Here is a 25,869-nt window from a genome sequence, read left to right on the forward strand (position 1 = left end):
CTTCCCAACATGGCTGATATATAGTCACGTCGGTTAGCCGGGCTGATTAATTGCGCTGGCGTATCGCCCCAATCATATCGATGGCGCTGACGACTTTGTCCCTACTAGCTTAGCGGCGCCGTCGGGTACAGATCACGTGACTTTTTCTTAAAGCGAAACGCGCATGGACAAATAGTGTTGCCGGACTATTTGGCCATTTGCTTCATGGGGTGTTCGGAAAAACAGTTTAGCATATTGTTATCGCCCCTCAAATCAGCTTGACAGTGCCAAGCGTCTGTTTACTGTCACCACGCCTTGGACAAATAAATCTCGCCGTCAAACCATCCACATGAGGCCAACTTCATAGTTTCTGGCCACTGACCTGTAGCCAATGGATCGCTATTGGCGCTCAAAAACCCACGGATAACTGTTGGAGCTAACGGTTTGGCTAGTAGCTGTGCTAGCTGTTGTCATTCTCAGCACATCCACTCAGAGGCAGATGGACGTTTCGCCTTTCATCCGAGCAGGGTTCATCAGTTCAGGCACGAGCATCGGTAGGAAAAATAACTGAAATAGCTGTCAGGGGTGAGGGGGGAGCCGCCGCCTCCGCTCTCCAGAGGGTTCATCGGCCGCCGGCTGATGCAGCGATGCGGCACCACTGGTTGTTCCTCGGGGCTTGCGGCTGGGTGCTGCTCATCCTCGTGTTTGTCACCAAGTTCATTAGCCACAGAGCTGTCGATGGTCGGTCCCCCTTTCTGTGATGTCTTAAGTGTTCTCCCCCACTTACAACATATGATATGTTACAGAATATGATGAAGAGAGGCTCGGTGTTCAGAGTTCGACTGTGTCGGGACACACGGCGGCGAAGCTTCCACTGCCCTCTGCAGAAAAAACGGTTTCGCAGCAACCGGATCAGGTAATGAGCAAAACAATTGAAGCCACGACTCGTTCATTTTGATTGACTTATTACGTGTATGGGGCGGGGGGAGTGGAGGGCTCAGTCTTCAGCTGCCCCCACGGTGGCTGAATGGGACTCCGTTGTTGGGAAGAGACTACAACTGCTCTCAGCTGTATGCAACAACAGCAGCCTCAGGAATTTGACTCGCATCCCAATCAGCAAGTTTGTACTGGACCGCATCTTTGTCTGCGACAAGCACAACATCTTATTCTGTCAGACACCCAAAGTGGGCAACACGCAATGGAAGAAGGTCCTAATCACCCTCAACGGTACATCGCGCACACTTTGATTCACATGCGCCGTCAACTCATCTGCTGACTTCTTGTGTTGTCGTTGTTGTTGACAGGAGCCTTTTCCGGCGTGGAGGAGATCCCAGAGAACCTGGTCCACGACCATGAAAAGAACGGCCTACCTCGCCTCTCATCACTAACGCCGCAGGAAATTACACACAGGTTAGTCACAGGGATGGCAGTCATACAGCCACCGCCCCCTGAGCGGTAACGGTACTTTTACTCCGTTACAATGATGTAAATGTCGCTCGCTACTTTTATTTATCAATTATTGCTTATTTATCAACTATTTTGTGCACGAGACTACGCCTTCGACTTCCACATTGGGCAGTGTTTGCGCCAATCTGATTTCAGCGCTAGTGACGTTTAAGTCTAGTTCACCAATCAAACGACACGACAGTCACATAACCTCTTCTATTGGGCTTCCCGGGCATAGGTATTAACACTAGGTAAGTCAGCCTGGCTGATATTTGTGTCTGCATGGCGGCCATGTTAGGAAGGTCGTCGTTACCCTGAAGGCAACTGCGTGCTTATATTTAGACGAACAAAAACAACAGCTTTCATGTATTGTAGTATTTGTCTGCCCAAATGTGGATATTTCAGATCACTTGTAACTTGAGAAAAAAAGTAAATTGCAAATGTTTTTTTAAAAATTGTTTGTGCTATTTACTCAGTACATGAGTAATTATTTCACTGTGTACTTTTTACTCTTACTCAAGTATTTTTTGGGAGGACAACTTTTTACTTTTACTTGAGTCACATTATTGCCCCCTTGTGAGGATAAAGTGGTACAGACAATGGATGGACATTATTGTCAAGTAAAAGTACTCTTACTTGCGAACAATATTTGGCTACTCCACCCACCTCTGGAGCAGACATCCTCTATTGCTATTCTTATGTTAAAGCAACATTTTTGGTCATCAGATCAGCCCGTGTCATATTTGATGCACTGGTCTTTTGTATTTTCGCGTTGAGGTGCTTGCTGCAGGTTGTAGCCCTGGTTGTGGTCCCAGGGGAACCACGACGCACACGAAACATCGGCGACAAGAGCTGATCCGGTAGTACATCTTGTATTAATTAGGAAGCAAGCCAACAATTATCAAATTAGTTTATGGATGTTAACGACATAGCAATGTCAGAGAACCAGAACTGGATCCACAAATTGGATGTGTTGCCCATTCCTTAAATTTAGCATCACAGAAAGCAATGGCATAAAGCAGCTGTATAGGTCACATGACTTGCCGGACCCATCCCTATTGGCAATCTGATTTATCTGGTTTTCCTTGTTTAGCAGATGGTCGGCTTTCGCTATTCAAATCAGATTGACAGTGCAGGGTCCGAAATACTCAATATGTTTTCTATGGCAATTATTGCTATCCAAAATTATTTTTGTAAAGCAATTGCTGAGATTTATTGTTATTATTATTATTATTTATTTATTTGCTCTTTTGTTCGTCTCAAGAGGGGCCAGCTATTGTCGTGAAGGCTCCAAACCCTGGGAAAACCACTTAATTTTGAGCATTTCCACAACCATAGGATTGGCATACATTTAAAAAAGTGTACCACCACCATATCAAAGTATCATTTATGATTAGCCACACTACTGTGCAAATTATTTACTAGCAAAACAAACAAATACCCATTTAAGATCATAGTCCCAAACAAAACATGGATAAATCATGACTACTGCAGTTATTGCACTTCATTTTAATGATAGTTGGTTTTCCGATACAATCCTCTTTAAAGGAGTCTGGGCTTTTTAACTTGGCAAATATCTTCATATGTCTAAGCTATAAACAGGGTTTAGATAGATAGATAGATAGATAGATAGATAGACAGATTTGTTAGCTTTGGTAGCTTCATAACAAAGTTATTAAAACCTTGGCACATGACTGTTTGTTATAATAATGTTATAATATTTTCAGTTGGCCCAATAGACCCCCCCCCCACACACACCCTTGTAATTTTGCGACGATCATACGTGACATCACTCGGGGAAACAACCTTTGTTTTTATTCCCATGACAAATGTAGCAGCATTGATAATGATAATGTTGTGTGCGAAAAGAAAAGCAGGAAGTGACTTGCGGCGGATGGAGTTTACCGGATTGTACAAGGTTGGTGCGGGCTTGCTAGCTTGCTCACGGAGCGGCTGTCCAGATGCGTTGACCGCTCACACGTCATTTAAAATGAGCATGTAGCGGGCCTGCATCAATATACTGTAGGTACGTGGTGGGCACTCCACTGACCAGACACAACGTATAATTTAATTATTGTAATTTGAAATTTAATTATCAAATACCTAATAAGTACGTTATTTACTGTGCATATAAAATATGCAATGTATTTCTTTCCGAAAGGCATATTAGTAGTAGTAGTATTAAGCTAATGTAGACAGTACACACCGACTGAGTAGGTTTAATCTTCACAAATGATCTATAATAGTAAAAACCCCTCCATGTCGCAAAGCTACAGAAATATACAACTTGTTCTTTACTGATTAGCATACTACGTTGAGGCTAATCGCTCAGAGGCAAGTTATCAATTTAGCAGCACACAGGGATAAATAACTGGAGAGGCAGGTATTTTTTCCCCAATTTCCCAATCTATCAGGGCTAATGGGCACGCTGGCCCTGGGCTGGGATGTTTTTATTTGAGGAATTACGGTAACTCGTCTAGGTCTTGTCAACTATGCGATTGCCATCTCTTTTCTCAACCGGGTAGCTGATATGCTGCCTTGCGGCTAACCTCTGCAATTTTAGTGTTATGAATAGTACTAGACATGTTTGCTCCTTTCCTCCACTTTGCTCTACTCACATAGTTGAATGAGCATTAACGCTGGACAGTTTTGCTCACTCCGGTCAGATGACGATCACTGTAATAAGTAGTAACAGTTGATGGAAGCTTCCTGAAGAACTTCATCTTAATCACAATCCAAACTTTTCTTTTAATTCACAAATTTTTTTTAATGGTATTAATTTTGGCAGCACTGTGAGCTCATATAGTTGCACCTGAATTTTGCTCCTTAAAGGGCCTGTAAAGTGAAAATAAATATGCTTTGTAAATTTGACCCACCACAGAGAAGAGTGTTGTTAACAACCCCAGAACAAATTTGAATGATTAAAAAAATTAAATAAAATGAGGCTTCAAAATCATGAAAAATCAGGCCAGTCTCTCAGCTTTAGAACACTGGGCGGCTCCGCTGAATGTGCCGTAAACACGCGGCGCTCGGCATTCACCTGTCACTCAAATGTGTTTGTACGTCTAGCATATGTTTAACCTCCCTATATGTTGGAGCTATGAAAATGTATCCTCTTAAAGGCTGGAATATATCCTTCACAGTTGTCACCCGTTTCAACAGGTATTCAAAAATGTACAAGCTTTAACACACACAAATATAGGCTCCTTGTCCGGGTGTGTAATTGAGACGCATCCGTTGCTGCAGTGCTCCCATACTAGGAAGTAACGCACTGGATTCAATCAGGGCAGGCTTCATGTGGAGGTATGTATGTGCTGTATTTCCAAGAAAAATGCTTGTAATTCCTTTTACTTCGCTTGATTTTTAAGTTAGCACACAGCAATTAGCACTGCCAAGGCTACTGTAGCGTATACTGGTTGGGTAAAAGCTTAAGTACTTTGGGAAAAGGAAAAGTCGGGAATTAGACGCATGAGTCTACTTCCGGAGTGATCCAATGACCTTTGGACGGTTACAATCAAACTATTTGTCTCGTGTAGGGCACCACGCCTCTTTTTATATTTGCAAATTTTGGGAAAAGCGACGGGGGGAAAAAAACTATCACTCTCTGTTATCTAGAAGGCTTGCTACATGGATGGAAATACTAGTTCTCGATTACAGCGGTTTTACTATTTCACTCTAAACACACAAAGTACACAACAGGAAGTGGAATTTTAGAGAGACTTTAATTAAATCTACAAGGGAAACAATGCACAGGAACTTTACTACAAAAAAGTACAGATAAACATTCGTAAAGAAGGCTGAACACGTGACGCAAGTGTGGAATGAGGATGTGCGGTGAGCAATGCGAGAGCTGGGAATTTCTGTGACCGTTAGTTTAAGCCCAATTATGCACCAGTTTGTACTTGGTAATCAGCAAGTTGTACTCATGTTGCGCAGAACAAAAATTAGGCAGGCGGGTCAATCCTTCCGATGGCTGGGCAAAGGCGTCGACAGGTTGGTTTGGGGAAAAAAAAAAAAAAAGAGGAAATGGGGAAAAAATAAATAAAAAAAGCAAGTATACAGTGGCCGAAGTGCCTGGGTGACGTTGTTCGCCACGTGCTCAAAGAAAATGTAAATCCTTCCTCCCGGATTCCTCTTTGTGGTGGTGACTCACCCTCACACCAAAGTGTAGTTGGGGCGTTGGCAGAATAATGGCGTGGCTAGGAAGATTTGGCCTGGCCTAGCCCGTTTTGGCTCGCCTCCCCCACCTCGTGGTGAGGAGTGGGGCTTATTGGCTGGGAGCCAGGGTCTTCGGCGGAGCAGGAAAACAAGAGAAGCAAAGAACAAGAGTCTTTAGGTCTTTTCTACTAATGAAAAAGGGGAGTTGCCCCAAAAAGCAAGAGCGGGAAGGACAGACCACGCCTCTGATATTGCATTTCACTCCAGAATTATCTGTGGTCTAAAACCAGTGAATCTAAAATATATTAAATCAATTCCCAGCTTTTGCATTGTCTCACACACCATGGTTAATCTATACAAACCTTATTTGGTGGCTAAGAACCCTTAATGTAACATTTTCATCTTGTCTGAGGTAAAGACGATCATTTTATTCGGTTGACAAGCAGATTTGGCAGCAGACTTGAAAGAAACGGTCATTAGTGGCATTGATATCATGATGTACAGTGGGAACATTCGTGCAAAGACCGTAAAATATCAAAACAGACATTTAGCGCGGTATCAATTTCAAGCTTGCAGTGACTCTTAAATGGCAGCGGGTGTCGCCTGTGCTCCACCAATGATCCCAGCACGTCCGGTGGGACATAAAAAGTGACCCAAGGTTGGTTGTAATTCCTCTGGAAGAGTTCCTGCGAAGGTCTGTGAGTAATAGTTCTTTGTGTGGCCTGTCTAACTAATAAATCCATTGTTTCCAATGGTCCCGAACTGTCACATTTGAAAAGAGAGTTTCCCAAATTCTTGGTCATTGGATCAGTTCGCTGAAAAAGTTTTTGTTGGAGAAACCAGTAAGAATGGCTGGGGGAGGACTCTTGACCAGTTTATGGCTCAGGTGACATAAACCAGATTTCCTGTGTCTTGTGGTAACAGACTGGTTCATTGAGGGTCAGAAGGGAGGAATGCGAAGGTTATCAGCTTGTGGGGGTGCTGTCGACGCGTGTTCCATAGGCTGTATTCGCTACAATACTTTCCACTTCATCTCTTCTTTGCTTCCTTTTTTATGTCCCATATCTAGTCCCTCCTTTCCATAGTGCCCCTAGTAGTTGTATGCGGCACCACAGTATGTGTGTTGTTTTTCCACAACTTGTAAAAAAAAGTTTAAAATATCCGTCTGGTGGACAGCAGATGAAAAGGAGGCTAGCAATAAATTAACATTAAAGATGCGTGTATGCAACTCGCGGCAGATCGCTGTGCATTTTGAAGCCTTTTAAGCTGGTTAGCTTAGCTCTTACTAGACAATAACAACGACAGCAGAGTACCCTCGAAGGGAAACTCGGGTGAACAAGAGAATAAGCGACATCAACAACTGGATGGTGCTTCAAGGCTCACGTTTCTGCTCCATTGAGCAGATTTGTTTATTTATTTACCTCTCTATGTACTATTAACAGTATTCCTAAAATATTTTCCTCATGAAAATCTCACAGTGCTTCGTTTCTAGCCATTAGTATTTAACTGTTTAGAATAGGGCGGCACGGTGGACGACTGGTTAGAGCGTCAGCCTCACAGTTCTGAGGACCCGGGTTCAATCCCCGCCTGTGTGGAGTTTGCATGTCCTCCCCGTGCCTGCGTGGGTTTTCTCCGGCCACTCCGGTTTCCTCCCACATCCCAAAAACATGCATTAATTGGAGACTCTAAATTGCCCGTAGGCATGACTGTGAGTGCGAATGGTTGTTTGTTTGGATGTGCCCTGCGATTGGCTGGCAACCCGTTCAGGGGGTACCCCGCCTCCTGCCCGATGACAGCTGGGATAGGCTCCAGCACGCCCGCGACCCTAGTGAGGAGAAGCGGCTCAGAAAATTGATGGATGGATGGATGTTTAGAATAGGGATTCTCAAACTTTGGGTCCAACTAGGGGACACCTTACATTGGAGGCATTTTTCCAAGGACCGTGTCATATTTCCTACACCAATTAAACTCTTCAATCACAGCTAAAAATAAAGTATAAATAACAATAATTTGCTGTTTTACCCTCCGTTTTATTGCAAAACAATACAATCAATCCACCAATAAAGCAATAAATCAACTTTTATTCAGCAGACCCATAGTACATTAGAAACACATATATTACAGTAAACAATATAATATAAAAGGAAAGTAGATCAGGAAAATCTTCATATTTAATTTAGTGTTTATCCGATTCCCTTACCAGAAACGAGAATTTAAGAAACTTCACCTGCGTTGTCCAGTATGCACTGTCCAGTATGCAGGTATTTATTTAAATAAAAGTTACTGACTCAATTTCCAGCAACGGAATCGTTTGATTGTATCGTTGCTAAAACAAATCGCTACACCCCTAATAAACAGGATATGTATATTGTGTTTTACAATAATAGTTACCCAAGTAATTGTTAAAGGTTACGTTCCTGAAAACGCTAGCAATAGACAAACTCCACTAAGTAGCGACCAATATACTGTATACAGTGGAACCTCAATTTAACGGACTAATAGTCGTCCGTTAAAGCAATCTGTCTGTTTATATAAAACTTTTTTATTTTTTTTTATTTTTTTTACATGGCCTAAAAAAGCCAGTACAGTACAAAATTATTATTTTGTAGTTTTTTTATGGTCTAAAACCACCCAGTACAGTAGAAAATTATTGGTAAGATAAAAAAGCTTGAAATTAGAGCCCCTCCTTTTGTCACCTTTGTTAGGATTGGATGCCACAGAGAAGGGGTTGACAAAAAACAACTGTATACTTTACCAAAATCAGTATAAAATATTTGAAAGACGAGTCACGATGAGCGCTGCAGTAAACAACAGCCATAGATATTAATTGGTAGATACGACACACCACGTTTGAGCTGCGCACCTTCAGCCACGCTAAGCTAATGTCCATGCATCACCTTTGATGGGAACGTCGCCCCTGTCAACATGGCCGCCACGTAGGCATGTCGGCGAGCCGGCTCCCTCTCTATGATTTGCCTTTGATGGGACCATGACCCCTGGCAACATGGCCACCCCGTAGGCGCGTCGGTCAGCCAGATCTAGTCTTCATATCTGTAACAGCGGCAGAAACCAGAAATTTGGTTAGCAGTCTCTGCCTCTTGATTGATCCACAGCACCAGTAAACAACAGCGGCCAATTATGGAACTAACAGATAGTCAGCTACAAAGGGGCATTTTGACACTATTTTCTGTTTGTTCAATCTGAAGTCTGTTGTTTCCGGTACGTTAAATCAAGGTTTCACTGTACTTATATAAATTTTCAATTGTCCTATATGCAATTCAATGTAAATATTTGATGTGTTACAGAGGTGCAGTTATGTCCATTTGAGGTCACCATCCACACACTCTACACAAGCACAAGCCTTTAAAGGGTGGGTGTGCTCTGCTTGAGTGTCAAGAAAGTCAACTCATGCAGATGTACAAAAGAAGGGGATTTGCAGGCTAAACCATTATCCAAAATGCCTCACAGTGACGGTCTCGGCGAGGCAGCGCAAAGCATCACGATGCTTTGGGGATGTAGCCAATTGTTACATTGAATCACTTTTTTTTCTGAGCCATATGCATCCATATTACTGTACAGTACAAAAATATTGGTTTTAGGTTTTTTGTGTGGCCTAAAACGCTCAGTACAGTACAAAGTTATTGTAAATTAAAAAAAAAGCTTGAAAATGTTTGAAAGTTTCACATTTTATCCAAACTTACCATGCTGGTGTGCTTGGTCATGGTGACATTGTTGACGTCCAATACACAGTGTTGTAGCTGGACCGAGTTCAATGAACGAAAGCTCATGAATTAGTTCATATTTTGGGTTAATGTGAACTGAACTTAGTCCATTTCTGCCTGATGAATGTTTCTGAGAACGCACTCATTCTGGCGTCAAAGAACGTTTTTTGAAAAAAAGTTCATTTTCATTCAAGAGTGCCAGGTTTTGCTAGGTACTTGAGGACAAAACCCATCTGGACACACTATATGCAAGCCTTCATATGTCGGGAATGAACGTCATATCTGGCAACCACTGTTCGTCTTGAGATGCGTTAAGGGACACTACGTAAATGGGAGTAAATGTGTTGTGTGTTTTTGTAATGCATAATTGTAAAAATTTATTACTAGGAAAATTATGATTTGTAACAGAATGCTTTAGTTAAAACACACTGCAATAATACTGAATTTTTGTTTATATGAGAAAATATTTTCTCAGTATAGTCAGCCAGGGCTGCAAGGAATGCAGTTATCAATGTCCTTTCACCATCGTTCGTGTGATACTGTGTTGCGCTGTTTCTGTTCACACATTAGGGACAAAAGTCCTGTTTTTGTTTTAATTCCTCATTTTCAAAAAGACGATTGAAGCAACAATTTTTTTCTCATGTTTTTGAGATTGGAGGGTGAAGCTGCAGCTGGCTATTAGTGCGGACTGAATGGGTGGCAACAATGAGGAAATGCCAGTATTTTGAGGTTAATAGCCTGTCAGCAACATATTTGAAAAATAAAGAACTATGCGCTAGTTAGGTTTTGGAACGGTTAACTGAACTTTAAACTAGTTCACGCAGAAAATGAACTTTTCCAACAGTGACAGTACTCATCATAGGCTAGTCATTCACACCTATGGGCAAATTAGGGTCAATTAACCTACCAGACGGATAGAGGTGGAAAGGATGTGCAGCACGTTAGGGTGGTTTAGGTTTTACATTTCAGAAAACCAATTAACAAAAGCCAAAACACTTTTACATTTCAGAAAACACATGAACAAAAGCAGAAACACTTTTAAAAAAAGACAAAGCAAATTACAATTGAGACAACCCGGAAAGGGAACGTCCCATTTCACAGACATTCTTAGAAATCCCACACCCTTTCTCGGCAAGACCCGCCCCGCTTCAACATTATTGGCTCCTGCATCGCGGGAAGGGTAGGCTACGCAAATGTAATGAGATGTCCATCCCACATAGCGATTGTTTGTATGGATGCCCTGAACAGCGAGCCTGTATAGGCGTTTGATGCTGTATATACAATATATTGTATTTGATAACATTTTATAAACCATAAAAAGATAGATTAAGAGTTAAGGTTGCTGGCGAGAATTAAAGGGAAAGTGTGAAATTTTTGAACATACCGAACGAGGGATCTACCTTGCATAGATTCTGGTCACAAGCTATGTTTTTCATCGACAGGCACATTATACATTATGAATATAGTTTAGCATTGATGTTAAACAACATTTGATGCTTTACATACTACTTTACGTACTACCGAATGTATTTCCACCGTAGGGGAAAGCTGTGCATTTTGATTGAATATAGGCCGGGACGATCGGTCGGCCACTGGTTTTTGATGCGATTCAAAATTATAATCGCCGTTGCACGGCATCTTCACATGGGATGGGACGTGAAGACCAGAATCTATGCAAGGTAGATCCCTCGCTCGGCACGTTAAAAAATGAATGGAGCCAGCAGCTTGATGTTTAACATGTTACTTTTGACTATAAAATAGTGCTAATGTTGCCATTTGCACAGGCAAAACAACAGCAAAAACATCTGCAACTTACCGCAAGGTGTTTTCTCAAGTTTGAAATGGGCTGAAATATCCAAGTTTGGGCAGTGACAAAACTATGCTGCGTGTTAAAGCTGTTGTTTATTGTACTCTGTTGCGCGCAGCTGTCACGACTCACTTTGATTGGACTGCAAAGCCCAATGCCCAAAAGAAGACTTTCAGTGGGGAGGTGACATTCTTGTGTCGTTTGATTGGTGAAGTTGAGTCAAACATCACTGTGGTAAACACAGTGGGTTGGAGCAATGGCGCCCGACATGCAAGTCAAAAACTAAAGTCTAAAAATAGATCGCAATTATTTATTAATGAAAGTAGCAAGTGGCATGTAGATTATTGTAACTGAGTAAAAGTACCGTTTCTGCTTAACCTATATATCCATCCATCCATCCATTATCTGAGCCGCTTCTCCTCACAAGGGTTGCGGGAGCACTGGAGCGCTGGAGCCTATCCCAGCTATCAACGGGCAGGAGGCGGGGTACACCCTGAACTGGTTGCCCGGCAATCGCAGGGCACATATAAACAAACAACCATTCGCACTCACATTCACACCTACGGGCAATTTAGAGTCTTCAATGAACATATCATGCATGTTTTTGGGATGTGGGAGGAAACCGGAGTGCCCAGAGAAAACCCACGCAGGCACGGGGAGAACATGCAAACTCCACACAGGCGGGGCTGGGATTTGAACCCCGGTCCTCAGAACTGTGAGGCAAATGCCCTAACCAGTCGCCCACCGTGCCGCTTAACATATATACTTGAGTAAAATTAAAAAGTATGCTTCATTAAAACTAATTGACATTTAATTCATGCAAAATTTTATTTGAGTAAATGTTATGCGTTCCTACCCACATCTGACTGTAGTACAGTGAGTCCCAACCAGTGTGCCATGAGAGATTATCAGGTTTGCCGCAGGAAAATATCAAATTTTTCTTAATTGGTCTGAAAATTATTTTATTTACTACGAATAATGTGTCTTTTTAAACTATGCCTGGCGACATATAGTGACAGGCAGAACAATTAATTGTTCTTACACCAGATGGCAGAAGTAACAATTAATGAGCTATTTTAGTTTGATGGTATGTCGTGAGATTTTTTTCTCATGCGTTACAGTTAGTGCGGCCATGGTTTTGCTTGCATGTCCTCTTGCCACCATTAGGAGATGCGCTCCTTCTCCGACCTGCTCGTTGCAGAAGTAGAGAGGATAAAGAGGAGTGGAAAGGAAGTTTGCTGCGGCTTCTCTTTTCAGACATGGATCATGGCATGAAGTTGGTGGTGAAGCCAGTTCCTTTATTTGCTTACCTGTTTTACCTGTTCTGAGGGGAAAAGGTTTAATTGGTTCATACTCATTTTGTTTGAGGGTGAAGGTTTCCCAGTGAAAATGGCCATTTCATGCTTTTTGCAAGTGATTTGGTTATGTTTTAGAACATTTTAAAGGTACCGGTAATATTTAAACAGCTTGTGTTTGGCCTCAAATCTCATAGACCACATATGAAATAAGGGACACACTTTCCTTATAGACGATGGATAATGGATCATAAAATGATGCTGACGTATCAATTTTCTATGTGGATAGAAGTTCTTCAATAGTTTGTGGTGGTGAACAATCAATTGCTTCAGATATAGGCTTGTCATACCTACAGTGTGAGAATGCATGTGTTCATCATGTTTTTGATTTCCATTTAAGATTCAGAGTGCAAGGACTCTCATATCTGCTATTTAAAAAGAGTGACAGGAAAAAAAAACTGGTTTGTTGAAATTTTTGCAGATAAAAAAAGAAAAACTGAACTATCACACAGCCATAAGTATTCAGAGCCTTTGCTCAGTATTTAGTAGAAGCACCCTTTTGAGCTAATACAACCATGAGTCTTTTTGGGAATGATGCAACACGTTTTTCACGCCTGGATTTGGGGATCCTCTGCCATTCCTCCTTGCAGATCCTCTTCAGCTCTGCCAGGTTGGATGGTGAACGTTGGTGGAGAGCCATTTTCAGATCGTTCCAGAGATACTCAATTGGGTTTAAGTCAGGGCTCAGCCATTCAAAAACAGTCACAGAATTGTTCTGAAGCCACTCCTTCGTTGTTTTAGCTGTGTGCTTAGGGTCATTGTCTTGTTGGAAGGTGAACCTTCGGCCCAGTCTGAAGTTCTGAGCACTCTGAAGAAGGTTTTCGTCCAGGATATCCCTGTACTTGGCCACATTCATCTTTCCTTCGATTGCAACGAGTTGTCCTGTCCCTGCAGCTGAAAAACACCCCCAACAGCATGATGCTGCCACCACCATGCTTCACTGTTGGGACTGTATTGGACAGGTGATGAGCAGTGCCTGGTTTTCTCCACACATACTGGTTAGAATTAAGGCCAAAAAGTTCTATAATGGTCTCATCAGACAAGATAATCTTATTTCTCACCATCTTGTAGTCCTTCAGGTGTTTTTTTTTTTTTTTTGCAAACTCCATGCAGGCTCATTTGTCTTGCACTGAAGAGAGGCTTCCGTTGGGCCACTCTGCCATAAAGCCCTGACTGGTGGAAGGCTACAGTGATGGTTAACTTTCTAGAACTTTCACCCATCTCCCGACTGCATCTATGGAGCTCAGCCACAGTGATCTTTGGGTTCTTCATTACCTCTCTCACCAAGGCTCTTCTCCCGTAATTGCTCAGTTTGACCGGACGGCCAGCTCTAGGAAGGGTTCTGATCGTCCCAAACGTCTTCCATTTAAGGATTATGGAGGCCACTGTGCTCTTAAGAACCTTAAGTGCAGCAGAAATCATTTTATTTTATTTGAAATCATTTTATTCAGTACAAGTTTCTAAAGATTCCTGATCTTCTAAAATATTCTACAATAATTATTTTATTCAAAGCATTCAACAACTTGTTACCAAGTAACTTAAAAAGTTGGTTTAAAATAATAGAGCGCAGTCACAAAAAGGGTAAGGAGATTTCAAATTGCCCAATTTCCGAACTACCCGTAAGAGTTTCTGTGTCTGTATGTGGTGTGACATTGCAGAATAGTCTGGATACACATTGCAAGCTATGCCAAAATATTCATAAATTAAAACTATTGTATAAACATATGGTTTGGTTGCAGTATGGGGAGAAGGGGTGTCAATAGACATAGCAATTCTTTTTTTGCAGTACTGCTTTGTGCTTGTTGTTTCCTTACCATTGTTGGCATGTGCTGCCTGTAATTATTGTTGATATATTAAATCCATTGCCATTGTAAACCCCTCCAGTCACCTTATCGTGGTGGAGGGGTTTGTGTCCCAATGATCCTAGGAGCTACGTTGTCTGGGGCTTCACGCCCCTGGTAGGGTCACCCATGGCAAACAGGTCCTAGGTGAGGGACCAGACAAAGCATGGCAAAAAGACCCCTATGAAGAAAGATGTTAATGGATTGAGGTTTCTCTTACACGGATGGGGGTCACTGGGCCCCCCTCTGGAGCAAGGCCTGGAGGTGGGGCTCGAAGGCGAGCGCCTGGTGGCCAGGCATGCACCCATGGGGCCCGGCCGGGCACAGCTCGAAAGGCTAACGTGGGTCCCCTTCCTATGGGCTCACCGCCTGTGGGAGGTGCCATAGGGGTCGGGTGCAGTGTGAGCTGGGCGGTGGCCGAAGGCAGGGACCTTGGCGATCCGATCCCCGGCTGGCTCTAGGGGCGTGGAATGTCACCTCTCTGGCAGGGAAGGAGGCCGTAATCCTGAAAATGGAAGATGTTTGGGAGGACCAGCACCCTTCCTTGAGCTGGTGTCAGGCCTAACTGAGCAATCAGGGGAGAAGAACCTTGGTGCGAGAGGTAAAGAAGAACCCAAAGATCACTGTGGCTGAGCTACAGAGATGGAGATGGGAGAAAGATCTAGAAAGTCAATAATCACTGCAGCCCTCCACTAGTCAGGGCTTTATGGCAGAGTGGCCCAACGGAAGCCTCTCCTCAGTGCAAGACACATGAAAGCCCGCATGGAGTTTGCTAAAAAAAAAAAAAAAAAAAAAAAAAAACACCTGAAGGACTCCAAGATGGTGACAAATAAGATTCTCTGCTCTGATGAGACCATTATAGAACTTTTTGGCCTTAATTCTAAGCGGTATGTGTGGAGAAAACCAGACACTGCTCATCACCTGTCGAATACAGTCCCAACAGTGAAGCATGACGGTGGTCTTTTTTTTTTTTTTTTTTTCAGCTGCAGGGACAGGACGACTGGTTGCAATTGAACAAAAGCTGAATGCAGTTAAGTACAGAGATATCCTGGACGAAAATCTTCTCCTGAGTGCTCAGGACCTCAGACTGGGCCGAAGGTTCACCTTCCAACAAGACAATGACCCTAAGCACACAGCTAACATAACGAAGGAGTGGCTTCAGAACAACTACGTGACTGTTCTTGAATAGCCCAGCCGGAGTCCAGCTGTGTTTGATTATACTGATTGGACTTGATTAGGAAAGCCACACACCTGTCTATAAAAGACCTTACAGCTCACAGTGCATGTCAGAGCAAATGAGAATCATGAGGTCAAAGGAACTGGAGAGGATCCGCAAATCCAGGTGTGAAAAACTTGTTGCATCATTCCCAAAAAGACTCATGGCTGTATTAGCTCAAAAGGGTGCTTCTACTAAATACTGAGCAAACGGACTGAATACTTATGGCTTTGTGTTCCAGTTTTTCTTTTTTAATAAATCTGCAAAAATTTCAACAATTAATTTTTTTTTCTGTCAATATGGGGTGCTGTGTGTACATTAATAAGGAAAAAAATGAACTTAAATGATTTTAGCAAATGGCTGCAATATAACAAAGAGGTGAAAATGTAAGGGGTCTGAATACTTTCTGTACCCACTGTGTAATTGTTCACAGAATGGCTTGACTGAGTTGGACATGTTGAAGTTGGAAATGTTTGAGTCGGTTGAGAAACGTTGAAGGAGGATGTGTTGGAAAAATGTGGGTATTTTAATATGGAAAATGTGAAATGTGGGAGAAAAAAATAGCAATTTGGATAATGAGGGAATTTGGGGAATGTCCGCCGCGTGGTGGTCGCCCACTTTCAATCATTCCCACTATGGACAGCCATTATGGAGCTTACAGCGGACACTCCCCCCTTATCTCTTCCCTCAATGGGCCTACCCTCCCACCCATGTCTGGACGCATGCCTACTTCCTGGCCCCCGTTCATGGAAAACCCCAAACCGTGGGACTACTATTCCCGTTGGGACGACAACCGAGATAAGGACAGAGAGAGCGGACGCTTGAGCTTGAGCGTGAGCATGAGCGACAGAGAGTGCGAGAGATCAGGAGTGAGATCACAGCCCCTCAGTGATCTGATACACCAGTGAGGGGGAGTGGTATCGTTACCGCGAGTACCAGGAACATGGTTACACGGACTGCCATCGCAAGCGGGCAAGCCGTGAGAAGGAGGACCGGCATCGGGGGAAAGACGAGGGACACCACAAGTCGTCTTGCAGCGGCAGCAGGAGGCGGCACGACAGCGAGGAGGCCGACAGCCACAGGAGGCGCAAGAGGAGCAAGGGGGGACCAAGAGGCCAGCGAGGACATGGGCCCAGACCAAGAGAACCAAAGAGGCCATGGAGTGATCGCCACCTGTTTTTCTTTTTCCCCCCCTTTCTTTCTCTCTCCTTCCGTCTGTCTGTCCGTCTGTTTGTCTAACCCACTAAAGACGAGAGAGAAAAATGGAAGCCACAGTGAAGGATGCGTCCTGTCACTTTTCTCGACATCAATCTCCATTCGCCGCTCAGTGCCGTTTCCTTCTTTGCTGTCGCTTGCAGCAGAGGAGGTGGTGAAGGAGCAGCCATTTTGTATCTCTTCACCACTGGAGACCTCGTTGCCTCAGCCTCCTCCCGACATGGTCCTTGTTTCCTTACTCTTTTGTTTGTCATGATGATTCATGTCGTGTATGTAGTTCCAGAGTTTGTCAACTTCAATTAAAAAAAATGTTTTGATTAAAAAATAATAATAATAATAAAGACACGGCACAGTTTCCTCCCACATTCCAAAACATACACGGTAGGCTAATTGATGATTCTAAAATTGCCCAAAGTTGTGAATGTGAGCGTGAATGGTTGTTTGTTTATATGTGCCGTGCGATTGGCTTGCAACAGTTCAGGGTGTACCCAGCTTCCTGCCTGAAGATAGCTGGGATAGTCTCCAGCTCTCCCGCGACCCTTGTGAGGATAAGCGGCTCAGAAAATGGATGGATGGATAGATAACTATAACCAACTCATTAGTACTGTCAACAAGGAGCTTAATAAAATAAAGTGGATGAACATGAATAGATTATCACTAAATTTAAATAAAACTAAAGCTATGATATTTGGCAATCTTATAATAAAATCATAATTACCAATTATTATTATTGAAAATGTCCAAAACGGAAATGTAGATGATTTAATTCTTGGGAGTTATAAAAGAGAGTGAATTATCATGGAAATCCCACGCCACACACATAAAAACAAAAGTGTAAAAAAGCCTGTCAATAATTAACAAAATGAAACATTACCTTGATCAAAATACACTACGTACACATGTTGTTCCTTGGCACTCCCTTCACCTATTGTGTTGAGGTTTGGGGAAACACCTACCAATGCGCAATCAATCCATCGATTATATTCAACAAAACAGCACTGCTAACCATCCACAACATTGGATTCTAAGAACATAATCATTTTATTCAGTACAAGTTTCTAAAGATTCCTGATCTTCTAAAATATTCTACAATAATTATTTTATTCAAAGCATTCAACAACTTGTTACCAAGTAACTTAAAAAGTTGGTTTAAAATAATAGAGCGCAGTCACAAAAAGGGTAAGGAGATTTCAAATTGCCCAATTTCCGAACTACCCGTAAGAGTTTCTGTGTCTGTATGTGGTGTGACATTGCAGAATAGTCTGGATACACATTGCAAGCTATGCCAAAATATTCATAAATTAAAACTATTGTATAAACATATGGTTTGGTTGCAGTATGGGGAGAAGGGGTGTCAATAGACATAGCAATTCTTTTTTTGCAGTACTGCTTTGTGCTTGTTGTTTCCTTACCATTGTTGGCATGTGCTGCCTGTAATTATTGTTGATATATTAAGTCCATTGCCATTGTAAACCCCTCCCCTCCAGTCACCTTATCGTGGTGGAGGGGTTTGTGTCCCAAGGATCCTAGGAGCTAAGTTGTCTGGGGCTTCACGCCCCTGGTAGGGTCACCCATGGCAAACAGGTCCTAGGTGAGGGACCAGACAAAGCATGGCAAAAAGACCCCTATGAAGAAAGATGTTAATAGATTGAGGTTTCTCTTACATGGATGGGGGTCACTGGGCCCCCCTCTGGAGCAAGGCCTGGAGGTGGGGCTCGAAGGCGAGCGCCTGGTGGCCAGGCATGCACCCATGGGGCCCGGCCGGGTACAGCTCGAGAGGCTAACGTGGGTCCCCTTTCCTATGGGCTCACCGCCTGTGGGAGATGCCATAGGGGTCGGGTGCAGTGTGAGCTGGGCGATCCGATCCCCGGCTGGCTCTAGGGGCGTGGAATGTCACCTCTCTGGCAGGGAAGGAGCCCGAGCTGGTGTGTGAGGTCAAGAAGTTCCGAATAGATATAGTCGGGCTCGCCTCCACACATGGTACCAGTCCTCTCAAGAGGGGTTGGACTCTCTTCCACTCTGGAGTTGCCCACGGTGAGAGGCGTCGAGCAGGTGTGGGTATACTTCTTGCCCCCCGGCTCGACGCCTGTACGTTGGGGTTCAGCCTGGTGGACGAGAGGGTAGCCTCCTTCCGCCTTCAGGTGGGGGGACGGGTCCTGACTGTTGTTTGTGCCTATGGACCAAACAGCAGTTCAGAGTACTACTGCCCCCGCAATCCGACCACGGATAGGCGGTGGAAAATGGATGGATGGAACAATTACCATTGTTGGTATCCGAAAATCTCTAGTACTATGGTTGATATCCTGTTTTATTGTAATGTAAGATTTACATTATTATAGATTATTACTAAAATATAAAAATGTTTGATTGTAATGGCCTGTGGCTTGATGAAACTCTGAGAAAGGTAAAATATACAGTAACTCATTATGCTATAATATCAATGAGACACGGGGTGGGACTAAAGTTTTCTTCTTCCCACTCCGTTTTGGACAAAGTGATCTTACCATGTCTGCAATTTTTGTTTAGTTATTTTTTTTTTGTCTTACTTCTTTGCTGTTTATACAATTTTGGCAACATGATCATTAATTATATTACATTGTGAAAAGAAAAATGCTCAGCTGCCAAAAATAAAACACATTACAATACATATACCTGTATATGCAAAACTGTCTAAATTCTCTGCCTGTCTGACGGTCTGTGCTTCTGTCTGCTGTAGCAAGCATGTATGTTCTCCCCTGTTCTCTTCATTAACATGACAATTTCCCATCAGTAAACAGCAAGACAATTTGAAATCACGGACTTCATTAGTGCAAGACCTTGTATAGGTTTCATGAAAGGTGCCGTAGAAGATCAATAAGCATTATGCTTGCATGGTTGCCTAATGAGTAGGCAAATGGTGGCAGTATAGTGAACCAGCGGTTAACACATCCGCCTCAAGAGTACTGAGGTTGGATCCAAAATGTTTATTCGTCATATGCAGAGTACAAACAGTAGAAGTGAGCTATGAAATTATTACTTTGCTAGTCTTCCTCCCCTTAAAGAATAAAAAAATAATAAATTTACAATTTAAACCAATTTTAAGCTTAACCCAGTTTTCGTCCTTCAGAGTATTGACTAGTTTTGTTTTGCTCAACAGGTTAAAGAATTACTTTAAGTTTTTCATCGTGAGAGATCCATTCGAGCGTCTGATATCTGCCTTCAATGACAAGTTTATAAAGAACCCCCGCTCTGAGCCTTGGTACCGGCATGACATCGCTCCCGCCATCATCCGCAAATACCGCAGAAGCCATCGTGACAGTGACCATGCAGCGTCTGGCTTACACTTCGAGGAATTTGTCCGCTACCTGGGGGACGTTGAGGGCCGCCGCCGGATGGATCGTCAGTTTGGCAGGCACATCATTCACTGGATGACGTATGCAGAGTTGTGTGCGCCATGTGACATCCACTACGATGTCATAGGACACCACGAGACGCTGGAGCGAGATGCTGCCCACATCTTGAGGAGAGCAGGCATTGAGCAGCTGGTGTCCTACCCGGCCATCCCTGCTGGCATCACACGATACAATAAGACCAAGATTGAGCGTTACTTCTCAGGAATCACCAAACGGGACATCAGGCGCCTGTACGTGCGCTACCAGGGTGACTTTCACTTATTTGGATACCCAACACCTGACTTTCTACTTAACTGACATTAATTAGTCAGACGGAATCTGTTCCTAATCTTTGGGGCTGATTGTGTGTTACACCGCGCATCTAACAAGTGCAGTGTCAGAACTATTAACACAATAGTCACTCAAATGCGAGATATTGTTGTAGTAGCAATGACAAGCTAGTATCAGTACACTGTATGGATTGCAAGGTTTGAGCCTATCAGAATGAACTTTTATACAGTTTTTGTACACTTGAGAGGATGTGGTAGAATGATAATAAAGTGAAGGAGCAAAGAACCTAATAATTAAGTTCGGACACAGCCAGACTTGCAACATTGTCCCACTCCACGATGGAGTCATTGCTCTGGATGGCAAAAGCTCACACCATTCTTTTAGGCTGGTCGTCACAATGACCTAGCTAAGCATTTTAGAATGATTAGAAGTGTATGCAGTGTAGAAATGAAGGATGGAAACGGCCCTGTACACAGCCGGTGTTCCTGCCACCTACAGGGCCACCCTACTGGATGGTTTTGTTTTGCTCAGAACAATAAACACACAAACACAACCAGTTTGTAAAGCATTTGTCCTCATTAGGATCATGGCTGTGCTGGAGCATATCCCAGCTGACTTTCGCCAAGAGGTGGCATACAACGTGGACTCGTCATTAGCCAATCGCAGCAAGTTCGGAGCTGAGATGCAAACCCAGAACCTAAGACTTTAAAGGCAGACGTGCTAACCTACTAGACTACTGCTGCCTGCAATTAAAACTATTATATTGATTTCAACTGCACAGCTTCCTCTTAATGGATAGTGCTGCTGATATTTTCAGGGAAGCTGTCAGGTCACTTGAGTCATCCTGTTCAAAGAGTTTGCCCTGCTCTTACTGTCGACCTGTAGAGTTGTTTGCATTCGCTTGTACTCTGTATGCTGGGACAAAAGTAAGATGCAGGTATGCTATAGTTTTGTTTAATATTTTTTATTGGTCCCTATCCAGCTTGGCTGAGAGCCGTAGGGAATAAGTGGGACTGAAGTAAGGCCTGGTACACACAAGGATTATTTTTTTTATATCTTGATTGTACTTTTTGTAGTGTTCTCCGATACTCTCGACACCGCCCACCGCACACATAAAGATTGTCTTTCACCACGGATCTATAATCTAGTCCTCCAAGACAAATCTCACGTGATTTGTGATCTAACAGAAATGAAGACAAAAAACCAGAAACAACTGGGAAACTCAAGACGTAACCTGGTAGAAAGAAAGAACATATTTTTCTGTTCAGGATTGCAAGTAAATAATGATACATATCTTTGCATATAACTAATTTGACATTGTAATCCAGAAAATGTATAAAATCTTAAATTTTTTGTACTACGGTAATTTTTGAAATTCATGGAAACTTTTGTTTTTCGTTTTACTCTAAGCATTAATACCATTTTGGTTAAAAAGCTTCAACATACTCTTTTATCAACCCTTAGTTTAATTAGCAAGTAATGCTATTCATTTAGGGCAGCTGTGGCATAAACGTTACATTTTGTGAAGGTATAATTTGTTCATCACTGTATTTGTGTAAAAGCCACACCATACAAGTATCGGTACTGAAAAATCGTGGAGAAGAAAATGAGATCACATACTATAGCTACAGAAAATATTCTGTCCTGTACCAGATCATCTTTTTGAGTGTCATTGTCTGAGCAATATTAATGTAGCAATACTGTATGTTTCTTTTATCTTGGCCTAGCCTGCCTGGTACACACAAAGGTAATTGGGCTGTTTTTGTCCCTTCCTGGCCAAAGGTAACACATGCCAGTTGTCTGTTTTATAAGATTATCCGATAAGAAATATCCTATGGTCTGAGGTGTGTGACGAGTAAAACAGTGTCTGAAACGGGTCGGGGCCTACAATCCTAAATATTAAACGTGTTCAATATTTGTGACCAAAAGTCTTCATGTGTGTGGGGAAAGATGACGACCACCGGGTCATGACTCCGTGAAGGTGATGAAAAAAGGAACGTAGCCAATAAAGAAACGACCTGACTGATGAACATGGAAGCGGGTGTACATGTAGCACCCGTGCTGTTAGGCAGAGGAAGATAAACTACTGGGCTGGTTCTAGATTCAATGAGTGGTAAGACTAGCAAAGAAAGTACCAGAGTTGAAGCAGTTTACTAAAAGAATATAAACGAGACAGTGGACAAGATGACAGTTAACATACAGACCCTGTCCAAAAAATGTAAATATGATGGAAAGGTTTACTTCCATAATTCCATTCAAAAAGTTAAACTTTCATAGATTATAGATTCAGAGCCCACAATTTAAACCATTTCCATTTTTTTATTTTTACATAATTTGGGTTTCCAGCTCATAAAACCCACGAAATCAGGAATTTAAACAATTATAATACTATGAAGAAATCAGCCCAAATTTTGCAGGCCATTAATGTTTTAAACTGAGTGCCACACAGTAATCATCAACTAAACTCAAAGCACCTGCACAGGTTTCCTCTGGTGTCATTAAATTGCTTAAGTTTGGTTAAATTTTCTCAGTTGGGTTCAATATGGGGAAGACTGCAGACCTGACAACTGGCTCGAAGACCATCATTGATACCCTCCAGAGGATGGGTAAGCCACAAACGTTCATAGCTAAGGAGGCTGGCTGTTCAGTGCTGTGTCTAAGCATATCAATGGAAAGTCTACTGGAAAGACAAAATGTGTCATGAGAAGATGCACCAGCAAAATAGATGACTGAGGATCTCCATGGAGATGCAGATTTCATCTTCCAGCACGACCTGGCCCCTGGCCATACCGCCAGAAGCACAAAAACCTGGTTTGATGCCTATGCCATCACAGTGCTTGACTGGCCAGTCAACTCGCCGGATCTAAACCCCATTGAGAATCTATGGGGTCTTATCAAGAAGGAAATGAGGGGCACCAGACCCAAAAACAAAGAAGAACTGACAGCAAGCATCAAGGAAATCTGGGCTTCCATAACAACCAGGCAATGCCACAGGCTGATTGGCTCAATGCCACGGCGTATGGAGGCAGTAATGGATTCCCAACCAGGCTTAACCAAATGGATGGATTCCCAACCAAGTATTGAAGATTAACATACTGTTTTGAAAGTACCATTTTTTGGTGGTGATTTCTTCACAGAATTCAATTTTTTTGAATTTCTGTTTTTGTGGGTTTTATGAGGTGGAATCCCACAATATCTAAAAAGAAACATCCATCCCTCCATTCTCTGAGCCGCTTCTCCTCACTAGGGTCGCAGGCGTGCTGGAGCCTATCCCAGCTGTCATCGGGCAGGAGGCGGGGTCCACCCTGAACTGGTTGCCAGCCAATCGCAGGGCACATAGGAACAAACAACCATTCGCACTCACAGTCATGCCTACGGGCAATTTAGAGTCTCCAATTCATGCATGTTTTTGGGATGTGGGAGGAAACCGGAGTGGCCGGAGAAAGCCCACGCAGGCACGGGGAGAACATGCAAACTCCACACAGGCGGGGCCGGAGATTGAACCCCGGTCCTCAGAACTGTGAGGCAGACGCTCTAACCAGTCGTTCACCGTGCTGCCTAAAAATAAACAAATACTTGAAATAGTTTTAATTGTGGGCCCTGAATCTCTAATCTATGAAAGTTTAACTTTTTGAATGGAATTATGCAAGGAAATAAACTTTTCTATGATGTTTTACTTTTTGGGAAAGGGTCTGTATAATTTTGGGCACATCGATTTGCATATGCATCTTAAAATAACCTTTTTTGTCATATTACATCTGATTTTTGACTTAAGCAATGGAACAAAGTTTTAAATTCAATCCCTTTTTCCCATTTTATTTGTGCAGTATTTCATTGACCAATCATTTAGTCTAATTTTGGATAATAAACCCAATATTATTTGCTTGATTTTTGGTTCAAGTGCAAATGTAGGTTGACAAAATTAACCCAAATCACTTTGTGAAATCTGTAGTGACACTTTAAATTGACCATGCAAGATCCATTTAAAGTTCACATCAAAATTAAAATCAAAGACAATAGGAATTAGAAAGAAATCATAGAACAGTGCTTTCAAATGTCCTTTCCTTAACCAAAATCCCAAGCGTCCATAAGTAATGTGTGTTGAGTTGCACACACACACAGAGCTTTTAAAGTTCAAATAATCCAAATAAAGGAAAATTCCAATTCCTACCACGACCTCGGTGTCGCTACAAGATTACAGTGAAGGTGGAATCACAAGTCGTCCTGGTAACGCTCGTAGGAATCACCAATCCATTGGTAGCTCGCCACTTGGAATCAGCGAGGTTCGTGTTTGAATCCAAGGGGGGGGGAAAAAACCTGGCCTGTGGGTGAGGGCACAAGGAAAATACATTTTGTCTATTAAGTAAAGACGAAGATTAAAAGTAATCTAAATCAAATCTAGCCATTCACAAGGTTGCGTGTCAAAGCGTAACATGGCTGTATTCACGAAGCCACGTGACGAACGAGAAACGAGAAACATGAAATGGCGGCTGCTTTTAGCTCACAACTCGCTCATGTTTTCCATCGAACTGACAGCTTTACACATGAAATGAACCCACATTACAAAAATATTAATACACAGACGCATTAAATATAGACGATAAGAACACAAAATACTTATATAAGTATTCTTCTCCGCTCTCTGTCAATGACGACGGTGCTTGGAGGGGGCGGAATGACTTGTCATACGCATTACAAAAGTATGCAATTTACAAAAGGAAACGTACCAAAACCCATCTAGTTCATATTTTTAAGAACTTCAAGGTTCACACCCTTCCTTCGGTAAAGGTCTAGAATCAAAGCTTTTCAACAAAAACTCTTAATAGTCCCACGTTGTAGTATTGTCCGCACTTGCTCAATCCAATCAGCTCTGGTATGACGGAGACGCTGGTGGGGGAAGGGGCACTTTGGAAAAAACTATCGACAACAAACGGTTTACACTATTACTTTTCAAAATAAAAGTGTTCACCGCTACAAATATTTTCAATAGATATTCTCATATTTCTCACCATGTGTTTTGGATGTTTTTTATATTTAATTGACATTTATTGATTGGTTTATCAACGCTTCAGTTTTGACGTACAATACTGGGGTTACATCCTCCCCTCCCTTCCCATTGTCCGTCCTCATACATGTTTACCCAATCTCTACTTTTAAACTTTAAGGTACCTTTAATGAGTCTGTGAATGTCGCAGCTAAACATTGAAATAAGGACTGGACTACAGTAAACTACAGCCTGTGTGGAGTTTGCATTTTCTCCCCGTGCCGGGGTGGGTTTTCTCCGGGCACTCCGGTTTCCTCCCACATCCCAAAAACATGCGTGGTAGGCTAATTGAAGACTCTAAATTGCCCTTTGGTGTGAATGTGATCGCGAATGGTTGTTGGTTTCTATGTGCCCTTGCGATTGGCTGGCGACCGGTTCAGGGTGTACCCCGCCTCCCGCCCAAAGATAGCTGGGATATTCTCCA

General features: G+C 42.6%; 1 protein-coding gene and 1 long non-coding RNA gene across 3 annotated transcripts; one reads left to right on the plus strand and one right to left on the minus strand.

The window, feature by feature from the left end:
* Positions 1 to 171: 171 nt before the first annotated feature.
* On the plus strand, positions 172 to 22,337 carry chst10 (carbohydrate sulfotransferase 10). Of its 2 annotated transcripts, none has more exons than XM_061692334.1 (5): positions 172 to 720; positions 786 to 895; positions 974 to 1,206; positions 1,284 to 1,389; positions 19,876 to 22,337. In XM_061692334.1, exons 1-5 carry the CDS (start codon positions 619 to 621, stop codon positions 20,426 to 20,428), a joined length of 1,104 nt encoding a protein of 367 aa, XP_061548318.1. In that variant the 5' UTR covers positions 172 to 618; the 3' UTR covers positions 20,429 to 22,337. The 2 variants fall into 2 exon arrangements, with proteins under 2 accessions (XP_061548318.1, XP_061548325.1); XM_061692341.1 differs by having other exon boundaries at positions 969 to 1,206; positions 19,876 to 22,336.
* On the minus strand, positions 17,790 to 25,291 carry LOC133410813 (uncharacterized). Its single transcript, XR_009769582.1, has 4 exons — positions 25,129 to 25,291; positions 24,573 to 24,723; positions 20,084 to 20,282; positions 17,790 to 18,912 (listed from the first exon to the last, which is right to left on the minus strand). It is a non-coding gene; the product is annotated as an uncharacterized LOC133410813 (long non-coding RNA).
* Between the last annotated feature and the right edge of the window lie 578 nt (positions 25,292 to 25,869).

The sequence above is a fragment of the Phycodurus eques genome, chromosome 1, assembly GCF_024500275.1.
Source record: "Phycodurus eques isolate BA_2022a chromosome 1, UOR_Pequ_1.1, whole genome shotgun sequence".
Taxonomy (NCBI): Eukaryota; Metazoa; Chordata; class Actinopteri; order Syngnathiformes; family Syngnathidae; genus Phycodurus; species Phycodurus eques.

Excerpts from the sequence above, each read along its gene's own strand:
- chst10 (XM_061692334.1), top strand. The coding sequence starts at position 619 with ATGCAGCGATGCGGCACCACTGGTTGTTCCTCGGGGCTTGCGGCTGGG. Across the intron at positions 721-785 it reads TAGCCACAGAGCTGTCGATG|AATATGATGAAGAGAGGCTC; the intron begins GTCGGTCCCCCT and ends GATATGTTACAG. Across the intron at positions 896-973 it reads TTTCGCAGCAACCGGATCAG|GGCTCAGTCTTCAGCTGCCC; the intron begins GTAATGAGCAAA and ends GGGGGAGTGGAG.